This window comes from Emys orbicularis, chromosome 1 (genome assembly GCF_028017835.1).
Source record: "Emys orbicularis isolate rEmyOrb1 chromosome 1, rEmyOrb1.hap1, whole genome shotgun sequence".
NCBI lineage: Eukaryota > Metazoa > Chordata > Testudines > Emydidae > Emys > Emys orbicularis.
In genome coordinates, this window is record NC_088683.1 from 210,102,666 (window position 1) to 210,120,593 (window position 17,928).

Here is a 17,928-nt window from a genome sequence, read left to right on the forward strand (position 1 = left end):
ACCAACCTAATTTCCTTCTTTGACAGGGTTACTGGTCTACTGAATAGGGGGAAGCTCTAGTTGTGATATATCTTGATTTTTAGTAAGGCTTTTGACACAATCCCCCATGACATTTTCATAAGCAAACTAGGGAAAAGTGGTCTAGATGAAATTACTATATGAGGCGTGGCCAAAATGCAGCTCTTTAAGAGTTTGAGTGCGGATCACAGAGCTCGGGGCTGTCGCCCCGCCAGAGGAGCAGAGGCTCAGGGCTGCAGCCCCACCAGGAAGAGCCAGTGCACGGGTCTGCGGCTCCGCCAGGAAAAGCCAGTGCACGGGGCTGCAGCCTCGCTGGGAAGAGCTGATACATGGGTTTGTAGCCCCATGGGAAGAGCTGGTGCTTGGGAGTCCAGCCCTGCAGGAGGTGCCCAGGCTCGGGATTTCAGCTGCACATGCCCATTATAACAGGAAATTGCTTCACATAGTACTGTGTGGACCTCCTTGCTTGGGATCTCCCCACATTCTGCACAACATAGGCTGCGTTTACTGTTCATAATTCAGATTTCAATAGTTTTAGATTTAAGTGTTAACCCTCCGTTAATTTCGTGGATGACAATGACATCTTCAAATTGTAAGAAACGCAAGTATGAAGAAAACTGAAGTTTTAAGCCAGAATGAGAGGAAGAATTTGCATTCACTGTTAAAGGTGGTAAACCCCTGTGCCTTATCTGCAGAGCATTGCTCACTCACTACAAAGTGAGCAACTTGAAACCTCACCACAAAACTAATCATAATAACTTTTTGTCTAAATACACTCCTGAATCAGAATTAAGGAAGAACAAGCTAACTGCATTAAAATCACGCCTAAACAGTCAACTACTTTCTGTGTTCAGTAAGGAAGCTGACACAATGACCAAAGCTAGTTTTGTTATGTCATGGAATATCGCTTGTGCTAAATGTCCATTTTGTGATGGAGAATTTGTTAAGAAGAATACTGCAGAAGTGGTTGCAATTTTAGATCCAAGTAACACAAACCTTCAACAACCAATAAAGCAAATTCCAATTTCGCGCCACCCTATGGAGAGGCGGATCTCCCAGATCAGTGCTGATGTTGCATGCAAGATGCAAAACGATCTAAAGAATTCTCTAGCATTCCACCTGTCAATGAATCCACGATATACAAGATAGACCACAACTAGCTATATTTGTTCGCTATGTTTCCGTGGATGTAATTGTGAAAGAAGAAATGTTGGACTTAGTGGCACTAAAAGAAACAACCCGTGGTGTTGACATAAAGAATGCACTTGACAAAGCATTGACAAATGCCGATGTACCACTGGATAAACTTGTCAGTGTAGCAATGGATGGAGTACCTGCCATGGTAGGGGGGAAAAGTAGGCCTTATCGGACTCTTGAAAAGCAATCCCAAATTTCCAGAGTTTCTCCCTGTTCATTTTATCATCCACTGTAAACACCTCACAGGCAGATACTTCAAGTACAAAAATATTACAAAAACGGTCCTAGAATTTGTCAATTTCATCTGCTCGAATGGGAAGAATCATCAACAGCTCAAAAATTTCATTGAAAAGCTGGATCTTGAAGACAAACCTAATGACATCTCTTTCTACTGTATTGTGAGGTGGTTATCAACCAGCAATGTCTTAAATAAGTTTGTGGAACTGCTGGAGCCTTTCAATGCTTTCCTTGAAGAAAAAGAAAAGTCCTATCCAAAACTGAAAGATGAGCAATGGATGCAGAATCTGATGTTTTTCGCGGATATTATGCAGCATCTGCAAACTTTCAATTTGGCACTCCAAGGGAAGGATAAGATTATTTCTGACCTTACTCAGACAGTATTCAGCTTCCAGAACAAGTTAAAGCTTCAGCAACATAGTGTCAAGAGACTTCAATCACTTTCCCCAACTCAAAAGTAGGGTAAAAACATTCCCTGAAATTGAAGTAGAAGATCACAAACTGGAGGAATACAGAGGTAATTGACAAGGACTGCTTGATACTTTCAGTCCAGGTTTGAAGACTTGCAGAAGCTGAGATCCTGCTTCGCCTTTCTTGTAAACCCTTTCAAGGTTGATGTGATCAACGATGGCTGTCCGATTCCCAAAACCGTGATTACAGAAACATCTGCTATAGAAATGGAACTACTAGAACTTCAGGAGGACGAAGCTCTAAAGATAATGCATAACTAGGGGCAGAGCTCTTCTTGACCTGCTGCTCACAAACAGGGAAGAATTAATAGGGGAAGCAAAAGTAGATGGGAACCTGGGAGACAGTGACCATGAGATGGTCACGTTCAGGATCCTGACACAAGGAAGAAAGGAGAGCAGCAGAATAAGGACCCTGGACTTCAGAAAAGCAGACTTTGACTCCCTCAGGGAACTGATGGGCAGGATCCCCTGGGAGAATAACATGAGGGGGAAAGGAGTCCAGGAGATCTGGCTGTATTTTAAAGAATCCTTATTGAGGTTGCAGGAACAAACCATCCCAATGTGTAGAAAGAATAGTAAATATGGCAGGTGACCAGCTTGTCTTAACAGTGAAATCCTTGCTGATCTTAAACGCAAAAAAGAAGCTTACAAGAAGTGGAAGATTGGACAAATGACCAGGGAGGAGTATAAAAATATTGCTCAGGCATGCAGGAGTGAAATCAGGAAGGCCAAATCACACTTGGAGGTGCAGCTAGCACAGGGGCAGGCAAACTTTTTGGCCTGAGGGCCACACTGGGTTTCGGAAATTGTATGGAGGGCCGGTTAGGGGAGGCTGTGCCTCCCCAAACAGCCAGGCGTGGCCCGGCCCTGCCCCCTATCATCCCCCCCCCCCGCTTCTCGCCCCTGATGGCCCCCCCGACTCCTGCCCCATCCAACCCCCCCTGTTCCCTGACGGCCCCCCTCCCGGGACGAGCACAAGTCCATGGGGCCGGATGCACTGCATCCGAGGGTGCTAAAGGAGTTGGCAGATGTGATTGCGGAGCCATTGGCCATTATCTTTGAAAACTCATGGCAATCGGGGGAGGTCCCGGATGACTGGAAAAAGGCTAATGTAGTGCCCATCTTTAAAAAAGGGAAGGAGGAGGATCCGGGGAACTACAGGCCAGTCAGCCTCACCTCAGTCCCTGGAAAAATCATGGAGCAGGTCCTCAAGGAATCAATTCTGAAGCACTTAGAGGAGAGGAAAGTGATCAGGAACAGACAGCATGGATTCACCAAGGGCAAGTCATGCCTGAGTAACCTAATTGCCTTCTATGATGAGATAACTGGCTCTGTGGATGAGGGGAAAGCAGTGGACGTGTTATTCCTTGACTTTAGCAAAGCTTTTGATACGGTCTCCCACAGTATTCTTGCCGGCAAGTTAAAGAAGTATGGGCTGGATGAATGGACTATAAGGTGGACAGAAAGCTGGCTAGATTGTCGGGCTCAACGGGTAGTGATCAATGGCTCCATGTCTAGTTGGTAGCCAGTATCAAGCGGAGTGCCCCAAGGGTCGGTCCTGGGGCCGGTTTTGTTCAATATTTTGTGCATAGCAATGCCTGTGTTATATTCTATGTATTTTCCCTTTTGAAACAGACATATTATAGAAATGTTATATTAAATTCAAGGGACTAATTCCTCCAAACAGCTCTTGATGTCAACTATCTGAAAAGATCTTGCAACAAGCTTTGAGAACACCCAAGCAGTGTGTTTCTCAATCTTGATACAAAGAGCACATTTATGTAGATTTGCAGTGCTGTGTGTTAAACCAGATTCAAAAAAAGTCAATCTAAAAAAAAATTAAGGAAATTCATATTTAAGGATAAAACTGTCCTAAATTCATCCTGTGACACGTAACAATTGTGGCACATACAATATAAAAAAATCAAATTATTCTGAACCTCCTGTAGACTATGCAACACATACGTGTATAACTGAGAGACAATCTCTTTATTATACCAATTCAGGTGTAATTTTATGTTTGAAAAAAAGGAGAGATCTCGGAACACAATTATCAAACATATTTAGTTTCCCCCCCAACTCCATTTATAGGAATAATACGTAATTAGTTATTTTAGAGACATTTATAACAAGCGGTAAAGAAATTCAGACAGGAGTGTGAATTTGTTTCCCTTTAAGATTTCAGCTTCAAATAATTATTAGTACTACAGCCGTGTTTCATTTTACTACTCTTATCATATGGATCTTTCTGTTCTAGACAATCTTTCATATAAAAAGTATTAACGTAGAACTTTTAGGTGCACAATTTACATATTATTTGGCTATATGAACTCAATGCCCAACAGTTTTCCAGGTTGTCCAGAAGCCATATACTTGAAGAGATATTATATCTTGCAAGGTTCAAGTGCTGAACTGGTATTTCCCTGCACTTCTTACTAAAACTCAAGCATACAGATCATAGCTTACTTTTTTGTGAACAAATGTACCTTTTTCTCCCTCATGCAATCTGCTTGGGCTGTTTCCAGACGGGCTTTGAAGTGTTCACAATCCATTCTTACCTGCTCTAGTTCTTGCTCTCTTTTCTCCATGTCTGCAAAAAATAATTTGAAAAAATTAAACAATAAGAAGTTACAAGCAGCTACCTTATACTAAGCATGAAGATTCTGCCAAATGCAATTTGAAGAGTCTGCTTTAATATTTGGTTGTGTCAGGCCTCCTCCTTGTGGCCAACTGGGACTATAACCATGTGTCACATTATTAAACAACTATTACCAAAAAATCTATTAAATGAACATGACGTTTTAGATTTAAACCAGGAAATACATGAGAATTCACGGTGAAGGATCAATTCTCTCTTACTTGACCACAACAGGGTACAGTAAGCTATGTTGAAATTGAGCTCCCTTTTGCCCAGAATATTAACTTTATATTTAATGTCGTTCATTTTCTATTTTTTATTAGTTTTCATAATCTGCAGATTATCTGGAGTCTTTGCCCTCAACTTTAGTGGCAAAGATGAGGAAAATACCAATACCAACTAGAAGTAAATGTTGATTTAATCTATGGGGATGAAGTATGTGAACAATTAAAAAATGTAGTACAAGCACTCCAAATGTATTAATGTTTGTGGAACACTAGATAAATGCTACGCATATCTTTATAGAGCTGGCTAAAACTGATCCATGATTGCTTTAAAGAAAAAAGAAAAACAGTTAAATAAGAGAAACTGATCTCCAGATTTATTAGAAATATGATTTTATTTAAAGTGCTTTGCTGTAATAAATAGAAATCAAGTGCAAATTATTATTGTGACGTCGCACCCCATAAGGCTTCATGGAAATATCCTTATGAATGTATATATGATATAACTGGAATGTTTTATGCTACATATGCTATGTAACATATCTATGTAAAGGTTATGCACTACTGAATATATTCATCCTATTTGTATGCATGTGTCATTGTTGTGTTCGAAGTTATGAATATTGGCTGTGTACTTGCTTGATTTCTAAGTGGCCTTAGTAAAGCATTTGGTCAGCTTCTTGAGAAAGGAATGTGCAAATTAAGTGCCCAATCAAGAAACACTTAAAGGACAATGAATCTTGGAAGCCTCCAATCCACATAAGAAGTCTACCTGAGGACATTCAGGGTAGCATGTAGACAATGGCGGCTGCCTGTAAAAACTGAGTCATGCATGGACATGTGACTTGCCCATGTGACCCCAAAACTCCATCTTGGAGCTGGACTTTGCATAGGAGAGAGGAGGGGGTCTCCACCCACAAGAGAAAGTCTATTTAAACCCCTGGGAGACCCCTCCATTTGGTCTTCAGTTGGCTAAAGAGGTATCCTCTCCACCCCCAAGAATACCTGAAAGAAATTGGAACAAAGGAGAGTAACTACAGGGGGTGTGAGTGATTGCTGGACCCAGACTAGAAGGAGACTAGTCTGTAAAAGGAAGCTTACTGGAATTCCTCTGAGGGTGAGGTTTTTATCTGTATTCAGTTTTCTTACTGTATTAGACATAGACTTGCGTGTTCTATTTTATTTTGCTTGGTAATTGACTTTGTTCTGTCTGCTATTACTCGGAACCACTTAAATCCTACTTTCTATATTTAATACAATCACTTTTTACTTATTAATTAACCCTGAGTATGTATTAATACCGGGGGGGGGGGGGGGGAGAGCAAACAGCTGTGCATATCTCTCTATCAGTGTTATAGAGGGCGAACAATTTATGAGTTTACCTTGTATAAGCTTTATATGGGCATCTGAGTGTTAAAGACAAGAACACTTCTTAAATTGCTTTCAGTTAAGTCTGCAGTTTTGGGGCACGTGGTTCAGACCCTGGGTCTGTGTTGGAGCAAACTGGCGTGTCTGGCTCAACAAGACAGGGTGCTGGAGTCCCAAGCGAGAAGGGAAAGCAGGGGCAGAAGTAGTCTTGGCACATCAGCTGGCAGCCCCAAGGGGGTTTCTGTGATCCAACCCATCACAATTATAATGCTAACAAATCAAGAGATTAGCTCCATGCCACTTCAAACTAGCCTGCATCACTAGGTGGGCTGTCTTCATAGGACAGTCTCACCCACTGCAATCTGCAGAATGAGAGACCAGGACCAGGTCTCCTCTCTGAACATAGAGTACCACTTAGTTAACTGAATAATCACTTTAAATATTAATTTCTCTTATATTTGAATAACGAACTGTGAAATTCTGAAGGGAAAAAATTAATTTTAAAAACTTCCTCCAGTGCCGTCTCACAATTCCCCCCATGTGCTCAGAAGGACAGACTAGTTCTCCCACAATTCACTGGGAAAGAACAAAGTGGCTCCAGAGGTGACCCCAGCAATTACAGGCCGGCAAACTGGTTGAAACTATAGTAAAGAACTAAACCGTCAGACACATAGATGAACATAATTGGTTGGGGAATAGTCAACATGGTTTTTGCAAAGGGAAATCATGCCTCACCAATCTACTAGAATTCTTTGAGGGGGTCAACAAGCATGTGGACAAGGGGGGATCCAATGGATATAGTGTACTTAGATTTTCAGAAAGCCTTTGACAAGGTTCCTCACCAAGGACTCTTAAGCAAAGTAAGCAGTCATGGGATAAGAGGGAAAGTCATCTCATGGATTGGTAACTGGTTAAAAGATAGGAAACAAATGGTAGGAATAAACGGTCCATTTTCAGAATGGAGAGAGGTAAATAGTGGTGTCCCCAAGGGGTCTGTTCTGGGACCAGTCCTATTTAACATATTCATAAATGATCTGGAAAAAGGGGTAAACAATGAGGTAGCAAAATTTGCAGATGATATAAAACTACTCAAGATAGTGAAGTCCCACGCAGACTGCAAAGAGCCACAAAAGGATCTCTCAAAACTGGGTGACTGGGCAACAAAATGGCAGATGAAATTCAATGTTGATAAATGCAAAGTAATGCACATTGGAAAACATAATCCCAACTATACATATAAAATGATGGGGTCTAAATTAGCTGTTACCACTCAAGAAAGAGATCTTGGAGTCATTATGGATAATTCTCTGAAAACATCCACTCAATGTGCAGCGGCAGTCAAAAAAGCAAACAGAATGTTGGGCATCATTAAGAAAGGAATAGATAATAAGACAGAAAATATCATACTGCCTCTATATAAATCCATGGTTTGCCCACATCTTGAATACTACGTAAGGATGTGGTCGCCTCATCTCAAAAAATATATGTTGGAATTGGAAAAGATTCAGAAAAGGGCAACAAAAATGATTGTGATATGAAACGGCTGCCGTATGAGAAGAGATTAATAAGACTGGGACTTTTCAGCTTGGAAAAGAGATGACTAAGGGGGGATATAGTAGAGGCCTATAAAATCATGACTGGTGTGGAGAAAGTAAATAAGGAAGTGTTATTTACTCCTTCTCATAACCCAAGAACTAGGTGCCACCAAATGAAATTAACAGAGAGCAGGTTTAAAACAAACAAAAGGAAGTATTTTTTCACACAACACACAGTCAACCAGTGGAACTCTTTGCCAGAGGATGCTGTGAAGGCCAAGACTATAACAGGGTTCAAAAAAGAACTAGATAAATTCATGGAGGATAGGTCCATCAATGGCTATTAGCCAGGATGGGCAGGGGTGGTTTCCCTAGCCTCTGTTTGCCAGAAGCTGGGAATGGACGACAGGGAATGGATCACTTGATGATTACCTGTTCTGTTCATTCCCTCTGGGGCACCCGGCATTGGCCACTGTCGAAAGACAGGATGCTAGGCTAGATGGACCTTCGGTCTGACCAGTATGGCCGTTCTTATGTTCTTGAAGTGGCTCTATTTACTGCCACACAAAGAAATAATTACTTACTTACCCTACGGTAACTGTGATTCTTCGAAATGTTGCAGTCAGTGTGGATCCTATTGTAAGTGCACATGCCCCACCTGCGCACAAGCTCGGAATGTTTTCTGAACAGCAGTGATTGTCAGGGCTACAGATGCACCTTGTGCCTCCTTATGCTCCTGCACGAGGGCATAAAGGGCAGATTGGGTGCAATCCTCCCTCAGTTCCCTTGCAACTCAAACCTGTGCTGCTGAGGACTCTGACAAGCAGGGAAGGAGGCAGGTCATGGCATCATCTCAAGAAATCACAGTTACTGTAGGGTAAATATCTATTCTTTCTTCTTCAAGTATGTGCCAGCGTGGATCCTACTGTACGTGACTCGCAAACAGTATCTTCTCCAGATGGTATGAATGAGGAGTATCAGCTGTGTCAGTCAAATCAAAATTGGAGTACTGCTCTCCCAAATTTGGAATAATGCTTGAGAAATATAAGGCAATTGCAGAAGATGTTGTTTGAGTTCTGATGGAGTGAGCCGTAATATTTGGTGGGGGAGGTACACCAGCCAACTGGTAACATGTCAAGACACTTTGTGTTATCCAGTTTGACAAACTTTCCGATGAAACAACCAGCTGTAGCCAAAACTGATTAGAGGACATTTTGAAAAATGTATTCATGGCAGTATAATTTCAAAGAGCTCTGGATACATCCAGACTGTGTAGTTTCTTCTCCCTTTGTCTTGAGTGTTGTTTTGTGAGGTAAGTTAATGAATTGACTTAACTGGAACTCAGAAACCATTTTGGGTATGAATCGTCATAAGATCCCAGTACCACATTGTCTGTGTGAAACAATGCGTATGGGGGTTCAGTCATGTGCGCCTGAAGCTCACGCACTCTGCTGGCTGGTGGCCACCAAAAAATATTGTTTTGAGAGATGGTGGATGGAGCACAGTAGGAGACAGGCTCAAAAGTGGGGGGTGCGCTCCATAAGTTTTAGGAGAATAACACTGAGGTCCCACGCTGACATAAGTTCTCTGGCCAGTAAGTATACATTAGGCCAGTGGTGGGCAATCTGCAGCCCATGGGCCACATGCGGCCCATCAGGGTAATCTGCTTGCGGGCCGCGAGACATTTTGCTGACGTTGTCCATCTGCAGGCACAGCTCCCCACAGCTCACAATGGCCGTGGTTTGCCGTTCCCAGCCAATGGGAGCTGGGGAAGCAGCGAGCCACAGGGACATTTCCCGGAAGTACAGCTGGGAAAACGGACAGAGGATTTAACTGAAACTTGTCAATGTCTCTTGTCGTGAGCTGCCTCCAATTAACTCATCATCTGGCCATGAATAGATATGGATGACCCTCTTTCTCAGGTGCACTGCTGCCATCACCACAGTTAGGCATTTTGTGAAGTCTCTTGGTGATGTGAAGAGCCGGAATAACAATACCTTGTTCTGTTAGTGAGTAGACCCCACTGTAAATCTCAGGTACTTGCTGTGGGCCAGGCGGATGGTGGCTATGTGGAAGTCTATCTTGTGAGTTGAGAGCCACGAACCGATCTTGACCCTGAAGAGATGAAATAATCCTGAATCTGAGGTAGTGTACATATTTGTTTGGTCTCCTCGGGTGTAGGATAGGACGAAAACCCCATTTTCTTCTTCATAATAAGGAAGAATTAAAAGCACATGCCTCTACCCCCGTACTCTTGCAGCACCTTCTCTGTGGCTTCCGAGAGGCCACGTCTTTCTGTAACAGGCACTCGCAAGAAGGGTCCCTGAAGAGGGACAGTAGAAGGTGGTAGGTAAGGAGCAAAAAATGAAAGAGGATGGGGTAGCAGTGGGCAATGACGTTTAACACCCGTTTGTCAGCAGTGATCTCTGGCCACACCCCCAGGAAGGGAGTAAAGCATTTTCTGATGATCAACTCCAGATTGCTCTTGATGAGGCTCCCAACACTCCCATCAAACCTGCTGCCTCTGAAAGGGATTCGGGTGCACGATAGAAGATGACGGGTCTCTTCTGGAATAATAAGCTGCTTCCTGGATGGTTATTCTGCTTGGTAGTTATGGGGGTAGGATAACATTCTTTGTCGTGTAGGAGCTGGTATTAGAACAGCTTATGGTATGGTACTGGAGAATAGTTTACTACTGACCTCAGCAGAGCTCTTGAATCTTTGAAGGAAGGAGCACTTCATCCATCTGGTTACTGAAGTACTTCATGTCCTTGAAGGACAAGTCTTTTATAGAAGTTTGTACTTCTTTCGGAATACCAGATGTCTGCAACCAAGAGCCATGTAGGTGTAATGGCCATGACCATGGATCTGGCAACCATGTACGATGCATCAACAGCCACTGGCAGCACCATCTTTACTACTATTTGGCCCTCTTTGATGGTCTCCCTCAGTTCTTCTCCACAGCTGTTGAGCTTGGATAGGAAAGGGGTTACCCTCTGCCATCTCAAAAAACCTGTATTTTGCTGGGGGGGGGGGGGGGGGGAGCCTAGTAGTTTGTGATATAAAGTTGAAGGGAAGCAGATAGATATGCCTTATGTTCAAAAAGGTCGAATTTCTTCGGAGCCTCATCTGCCATTGCACTTCTCTCATGGTTTTCAGTGCAGAATGAGTTTCTTCTGTCCCAATCTCTCTTCCTTTCTGTCTTTTGATAGGAAAATGGTAGCTTGCGTGAGTCAATAAAGGTTTTGTCTTCAGTTAACTAATTTTAAAAGATTTTTAAAAAAATTAATTGATTGACATATGTCTAGCTAATTCTGAAATTTTAAAGAACACCAGGGTTATCCTTTAACAAAATATTTAAGCAGAATGTGTCAACAAAAATCTATAGCCATCTGTACAAACTGGGCTGTGTTTGTTCTAAACAGTGTTGGAAGTATTTATGATTGCTGCTAATGTGGTGCAACTTACTTGTTTCAATAACATCCAATTTCTGGAAGCTCTCCAAGACATCTCCATTCAGTATTCTAGGTAGGAAGTCTCGTAACTGCATCACTTCAGTTGTCAATCTCTCCAAATCTCTCTTTCTGACTTTAACAAATTCCTCTTTGGTCTCAGCCTTCTGAAACATGGAACAGACCACAGATATCTTTGTTACTCTGCAATATTCTCTCATTTGTATTCTAGTTACACATCCTTCCTTCACTCCCACAAATGCATTTCCCTCCGTTCAATATCTGTTCAGAAATACAGAATTTCATTTTGAAAGGAAATGTTATCTAGTGGTCTTTTAAAGCATGGGACTTTGAAAATAGCAAGTGTCATACACATGCTGAACTACTGTATTTAGAATGTCCTAAGGCTTATGCTGTACCTTTCATATTTTTAAATGAACTCAGAAGTTTTCTGAACCCCCCCCAACCATGTTGCTATAATAGTTGTTCTACTGTAAATATTTCTATTCACCACAAAAGATCAATTAAATAAAAAAAAATTAAATTAACATTCATGATGAACCAAAACCACACACAAGCAAATTCTTAGTTTAGACCAGTAACAGTCATGCAATTCCTCTTCTTGTACCTAACTATTACTATAGCATCCATTTCTACTCTGCAGCCTGAGAAAATTAGCTCTGTTTTAAAAAAAAAACCCATGATTTAAAAAAAAAAAACTCAGTTCCAAAATAAACTGAGGACTGAACTCTAATCTCAGCAGTGAAGGTGCACATTGCACTGTCTTGAAAACTCTGCTGTACATTCAAGAGTTATCACTAAGAGGTTCAGTTTTCTTTGTCTGGAATATCTGTTCTCCAACATGCTTTCAAAAGGCAGGATTGCAAAATTTCAGAGTGATATTTTGCTTATTTCAACCACCAATCCAATTATAATATTTATGTTACATCCAAGGACTAGACTGGGTGCTAAAAAAAACCCACAAATTTTTTCTCCCTAGAATGAAGCAACATATTTCTTACTCTCTTCTACTCTGATCACTTTGTATTATATGTGTCTAATTTTTTACTTACAATCCTGTCCATTTCCACAAGTCTCTCTTGTTGTCTCTCTCTCCCCTCTTGTTTCCCCTTTTTATTTAAATTCTGCTCTTTTAGGGGGGACAGGAGGGAACATCCTTCCAGGAACCTTAATTTCCCCCCTTCTCCCTCTCCAAGAACCTTGCATTATGGGGACTACCTCACCTACCAAAAAGGACACAAAACTAGAGATATGTTGAAATCCCCCAATCTTTATTTGATGTGTACTAGTCAGAGATGTTCAGATAGTAACCCTGAAAAATTTGCAAATAGATAGGCAACTGATTATCACCTCTTGCCTTGCAAATCCACCTGCCCTAACAGCTGCATGCCCACACTGGTCAGTTAATGTTTAAAATAAGCCAGCAACTACCATGCTGGCAAGAAACCTCTAGTGAAAACAGTTCCCCCTCAAACCTGTCAAACTTCCTTCTGAAGAAGAGCTCTGTTTAAGCTCAAAAACGTGTCTCTCTCACCAACAGAAGTTGGCGCAATAAAATATATTACCTCACCCACCTTGTCTCTAATATCCTGGGACCAGCATGACTACAACACTGCATACAAACTTCCTTCAGTCAGCCACAAGGGGTTGCTAAAGAACTATACATGTAGCCTTTTCCCTAAAGTGCTAAGCTGTCTCTGCAACATTCCCACCTCCAGCTGGATGAGGGAGTGAGGGTCATTCCAAGTATGCATTGCCACTAAACTATCAGGACAACACCTATGGCATTTGTATGTCTCCCACACCTTTTCTATTATTTCCTCTCCCTTCTTGGTTGCTTGCTTCCTCCTCTTTCTCTTCTCTCTTTTTCTATGCTTCCCTTCATTTTTACTTCTCATTTTGTTTGTTTCTTTTGCAGTTGCCCCCAACCACCACCCCCACTTCAAAAACACACCCGTGCTGTCTTGCATTTAACAAAATCCCAGTTGTTCTGGTTCAGGCAACAGAGTGAAAATGAAAATATTAAAGTAACATTCTTTACATAGACTGTAAGCTTTTCAGGGCAGAGAGCATCTCTTTGTCATATGTTTGTACAGTGCCCATCAACAACATTGGGGTCTCTAAGTGCTACCATATTACAAATAATAAATATTAAAATGAATTAAATCTCAAGGGACTCAGAGGGAGGGGAAGATAAATGGGGCAGCAAGACTTTAGATCAGGGGTAGGCAACCTATGGCACGCGTGCAGAAGGCAGCACATGAGCTGATTTTCAGTGGCACTCACACTGCCCGGGTCCTGGCCACTGGTCCGGGGGGCTCTGCATTTTAATTTAATTTTAAATGAAGCTTCTTAAACATTTTAAAAACCTTCTTTACTTTACATACAACAATAATTTAGTTATATATTATAGACTTATAGAAAGAGACCTTCTAAAAACGTTAAAATGTATGACTGGCACACGAAACCTTAAATCAGAGTGAATAAATGAAGACTCGGCACACCACTTCTGAAAGGTTGCCGACCCCTGCTTTAGATGAACAGTGGGACCAATCAGTGGACTGGGTAGATAAGTGATCAAACAAGGATGAAACAGCAAATCAGTAGTTTTAAGAAAAATGGAAAGCAATTTGGAATTGGCATCAAAGATGGATATATTCAGTATTGAACACTAAATTTAAAAAAGCCTGTTATTGGAACATTTGGATTGAGATGTTAAATTGAGAAAATTCTAATTTACGGTTCTCTCAGTGAATATAGTTCATCTCATGCAACATGACAGTTACAGCAGCCAAGTTTAATTTTCTTTCCTCCACTCAGAAATGAGTATTTTCAAACCTCCCACATGTTGGAATATTTTTTAAAAAGAAAGTAACTAGATACAAACTATTTTGCAGAGGAAAGAAGGATGGTTTTGTGATTAAGGCCCCAGTCTAGACTCAGAAGACCTGTTGGGATCAATTCCTGACACTGCCACAAACTTCCCTGTGCAATAGTGGGCAGATCATTTAACTGTGTGTCTCAGTCCCCCATCTGTAAAACGTGGTTACTATTTCTCTAACGCACAAAGGTACCCTGTGGTGCTCAGCTGCTATGTGGCAATGGCTGCTTCATAAGTAACTAGCGACACAAGGTGGGTGAGGTAATATCTTTTAATGGGCCAACTTCTTTTGGTGAAAGAGACACGTTTTCGAGCTTATAGCTCTTTTTTAGGTCTGTGTAAGATCAAAAACTCCCACGTGCAAGAACTGCCCTGCAACATTTCTCTCCACACTTTAAAGTCACCTCCATCCCCTAGGCAGTCAGGGCACCCCTCCCTGGGCAGATTGTTTCTCCGGCGTTTCTCTCAGCGCCCCTGGGCCTCCCTGCACTGCACAGCCTGGGTCAGGGCGCTGCTCCCCCGCCTACACCTGGGGACACGCCCCGCCCCCCACTTTGTGGACGGGAGGCCTAGGCCGGGCCCCTCGCTGCCACCTCCCCGGGGTTTGCGCGGCGGGGGAGTGGGGGCCGCGCGGGAAGGCGGGTGGCGCCGCCCGCTCTACCTGCCCGTCCCCTGCGGGGCGCGCGCTCCGCTTCATAGTGCCGGCCTCGCCACTCTGCCGCGCGGCGTGAGGACCTCGGCAGCGCCGCCACCAGCCACGCGTCTCCGCGCCACGTGACTCCCCTGAACGCCCCGCCCTCCCAGTCCCACATAGGCGAGGGGCGGAGCCTGGCGGGTTCTGGGCTTGGTTTGGAACCGCTGCCCGCGGCCGCGTGGGCGCCGGGCCCGCAGGAGGAGGGGCAGCCTCTCCGTTGTTAAGGGGCGGGGCACCCCTACCCTGAGCTGCGCCTAAGCGGGCCCGCCCCCATAGGTGCCTGGGCTAGCTCGGTAGCTGGGAGAGGGGCGAGCGCGTGTTTGGGGAGCAGACGGTGAACAACGCTGGCCAATCAAGGGGGAGCGTTTGAAGGGGGTTGGTATAAGGACCTGCCCTATTGCTAGTGCCCGTTGTGCCTGGGCTGGGCGCTGGGTACAGACGCTGCCGCTGTGTGGGTAGGGATGGCTGGTGCTGGGGGCTGTTTTTTGGTTTTTAGGTGGCTACTGATACCTATGGAGGTTTCAGCTCCAAAGGAACAAACAGGCGAGCGGAAGTTTAGCTAGTAACAATAAGTAAAGTCAATAGGAAGAGGAATGAAATCAGGCAACTTGGATTTTCTACAAAGTGCAGCTGTTTGATGTCTGGTTTCAGAGGGGTAGCCGTGTTAGTCTGTATCAACAAAAACAATGAGGAGTACCTGTGGCACCTTAGATACTAACAAATTCATTTGGCCGTAAGCTTCCGTGGGCTAAAACCCACTTCATCAGATGCATGGAGGGGAAAATACAGTAGGCAGGTATATATACACAGTACATGAAAAGATGGGAGTTGCCTTACCAAGTGAGGGGTCAGTGCTAGCGAGACCATTCAATTAAAGTGGAAGTGGGATATTCTCAACAGTCGAATACCAAGGGAGGAAAAATCACTTTTGTAGTGGTAATGAGGCCAATGTAACATAGGGAGTGCCAGTGCCATACTGAATCAGGTCTCTGGCCCTACTAGTCCAGTATCGTCTCTGACACTGGACAGCACAAGATGCTTCAGAGCAAAGTGTAAGAGCGCTTGCAGTAGGCAGATGTGGGATAACCTGCCCTGTCCCACATTAGTGCTCATCCTAGTTTCTAGTAGCTAAAAAATTGGTTTAAGCCTTGAAACATCAACTTTAATATTATTTTCAAAATGTTTACCATATTCTTGATATAATTGTTCATCAGATTTTTTTTTTTTTTAATTTTACTAAGTTCTTGAAGCCAAAGGCTTCATTGTGCTGTTCATAGTGATGCCCAGGTCCTTGTCCTGGGTTGAGAGAGTTAATCTAGACTCTATACAATGTATAAGATAATTTTTCCCTTACTTGCATTTATCAATACTGAATTTTATTCACCATTTTGTTGCCTATTTGCCTAGCTTGTTGATGTCTCTCTGAAGTTCATCACAGTCCTCTCTGTTCCTGACTAACCTAAATAACTTTGTCATTGCAACTTTTACACCTCACTTCTCACCACTATTTCCAGACCATTGTTTAATACTACAGGGCCTACTCTGGAATTTTGAGGCACCCTGTTAACTTTTTACCCTAAGGAAAACCAACTAATCCTACTCTTTGCTTACTTTCTCCTAGCCAATTTTTGATCCATAACAATGCTTTGCCTCTTACCCCGTGACTGCTTAGCTTCTTATAGTCTTTTGTGTGGGACTTTGTCAAAGACCTGTTTGGACATCTAAATAAATTGTCATCTGGTTCTCCTTTATCCACTGCTTTACCGATGTGTTCAAAGAACTGTAAGGGATTAGTGAGACATTATTTTCCTGTGTGGAAACCATGCTGGTTAGACCTTATCATCATACCATGACCTTCCAGGTGTTTTTTTTTTTTTTTAATCATTGTTTCAAATAATTTGCCGGGTATAGATGCAAGTCTTACTGGTCTGTAATTCCCCAGATCGCCATTGCAGCCTTTTTAAAATATAATTAATTACAACACTGGGCTTAATGGAGGAATCACAGAAATTGTTAAAATGTTTTAAGCTTAAAGCTTAACCACGAGAGAGGTTACAAAGACACTGCCAATTTGCAATATAGTCAGTTTTAATTAAACATTTAATTTTTTATACACTTACCCCTGAATACTGCCTCTGCTCTTTGTGATTTTACTATCATGGTTTCCTATCCCTTAAAAATACTTTTCTCTTTCCTGTTGTTTGTGAAAAATGTACACAGACAACAGGGAAACAAGATTCTCATCCTCTTTGCTGGCCTCTTGTGCCTGCATGGTGTTCCACTGGTCTCTATGGGAACGACATGGGCACAGGGATCTGACCCGGTGGAACAGCTTGTAGGATGGAGCCTTAAGTGTTGTCAAATGCACAAAGTAAGCAAGCTGGAAAAAAAATGTTTATTCCTCTGTCATTTCTAGTCATCTTAGATATTACTTGTAACTATAGTAGATATAAACAGTTTCAAACAGAAGTGTGAATTTAAAATTGATTGTGTGCCTTAAAGTAGAAAGTAGTCACAAGGTCTGGGTAAAAGTCAGAATTCAATCTTTTGTTACAAACATTTAGGGCTACAACTTTAGCTGGGCCCCAAACCTGTAGCTAGGTCCAGCCACACAGAATTTATTGCAGGATGAAGTCCCTGAATGAATAAATAAAAAACTCATTATTGGCTTTCACTTGGCAAGAGTCATTTTTGAGCAGAATAACTTCCAAAACTGATCTATCTCCCCCAAATAAATTAACTACTTAAGGTAAATATTCAAAGCATTTTGCAGACATTTTCTTTTTCATGTACTTGCATAAGGTGTATGACATGATATCTGGAAGATGAGAAAAAATACATAGTCTGAAAGAAAAAATCAGAGGTATGTGCTGTTGAAAGAATGTAGAAAAATTAGCGTGTCAAGTGTGCTGTCTCTGTTTTTGTAGGCAAAAGTCTCCATTGTAATCCTCAGAGGTATTTAGGTGCCTAACTCCCATTGAGCCTGGGCCTGTGTGTTTTGGATTCTGTGGACTGACAATTTTGGCCTGGTCTACACTATGAGTTTAATTCAAATTTAGCAGCGTTAAATCGAATTAACCCTGCACCCGTCCACACAACGAAGCCATTTATTTCGAAATAAAGGGCTCTTAAAATCGATTTCTGTACTCCTCCCCGACGAGCGGAGTAGCGCCGAAATCGATATTGCCATTTC

The 17,928-nt window shown here is 42.5% G+C and overlaps 1 protein-coding gene across 1 annotated transcript in view; it reads right to left on the reverse strand.

The window, feature by feature from the left end:
- Nucleotides 1–14,779, reverse strand: part of HSF2BP (heat shock transcription factor 2 binding protein) — a 58,314-nt gene extending 43,535 nt beyond the window's left edge. Inside the window, exons 1-3 of the mRNA XM_065397578.1 lie at nucleotides 14,703–14,779; nucleotides 11,156–11,306; nucleotides 4,409–4,512 (exon numbers count right to left, since the gene is read on the reverse strand). Of these exons, the coding sequence (XP_065253650.1) occupies nucleotides 4,409–4,512; nucleotides 11,156–11,306; nucleotides 14,703–14,738 (291 nt within the window). The 5' untranslated portion in view covers nucleotides 14,739–14,779. The remainder of the gene's footprint in view (nucleotides 1–4,408; nucleotides 4,513–11,155; nucleotides 11,307–14,702) is intronic.
- Between the last annotated feature and the right edge of the window lie 3,149 nt (nucleotides 14,780–17,928).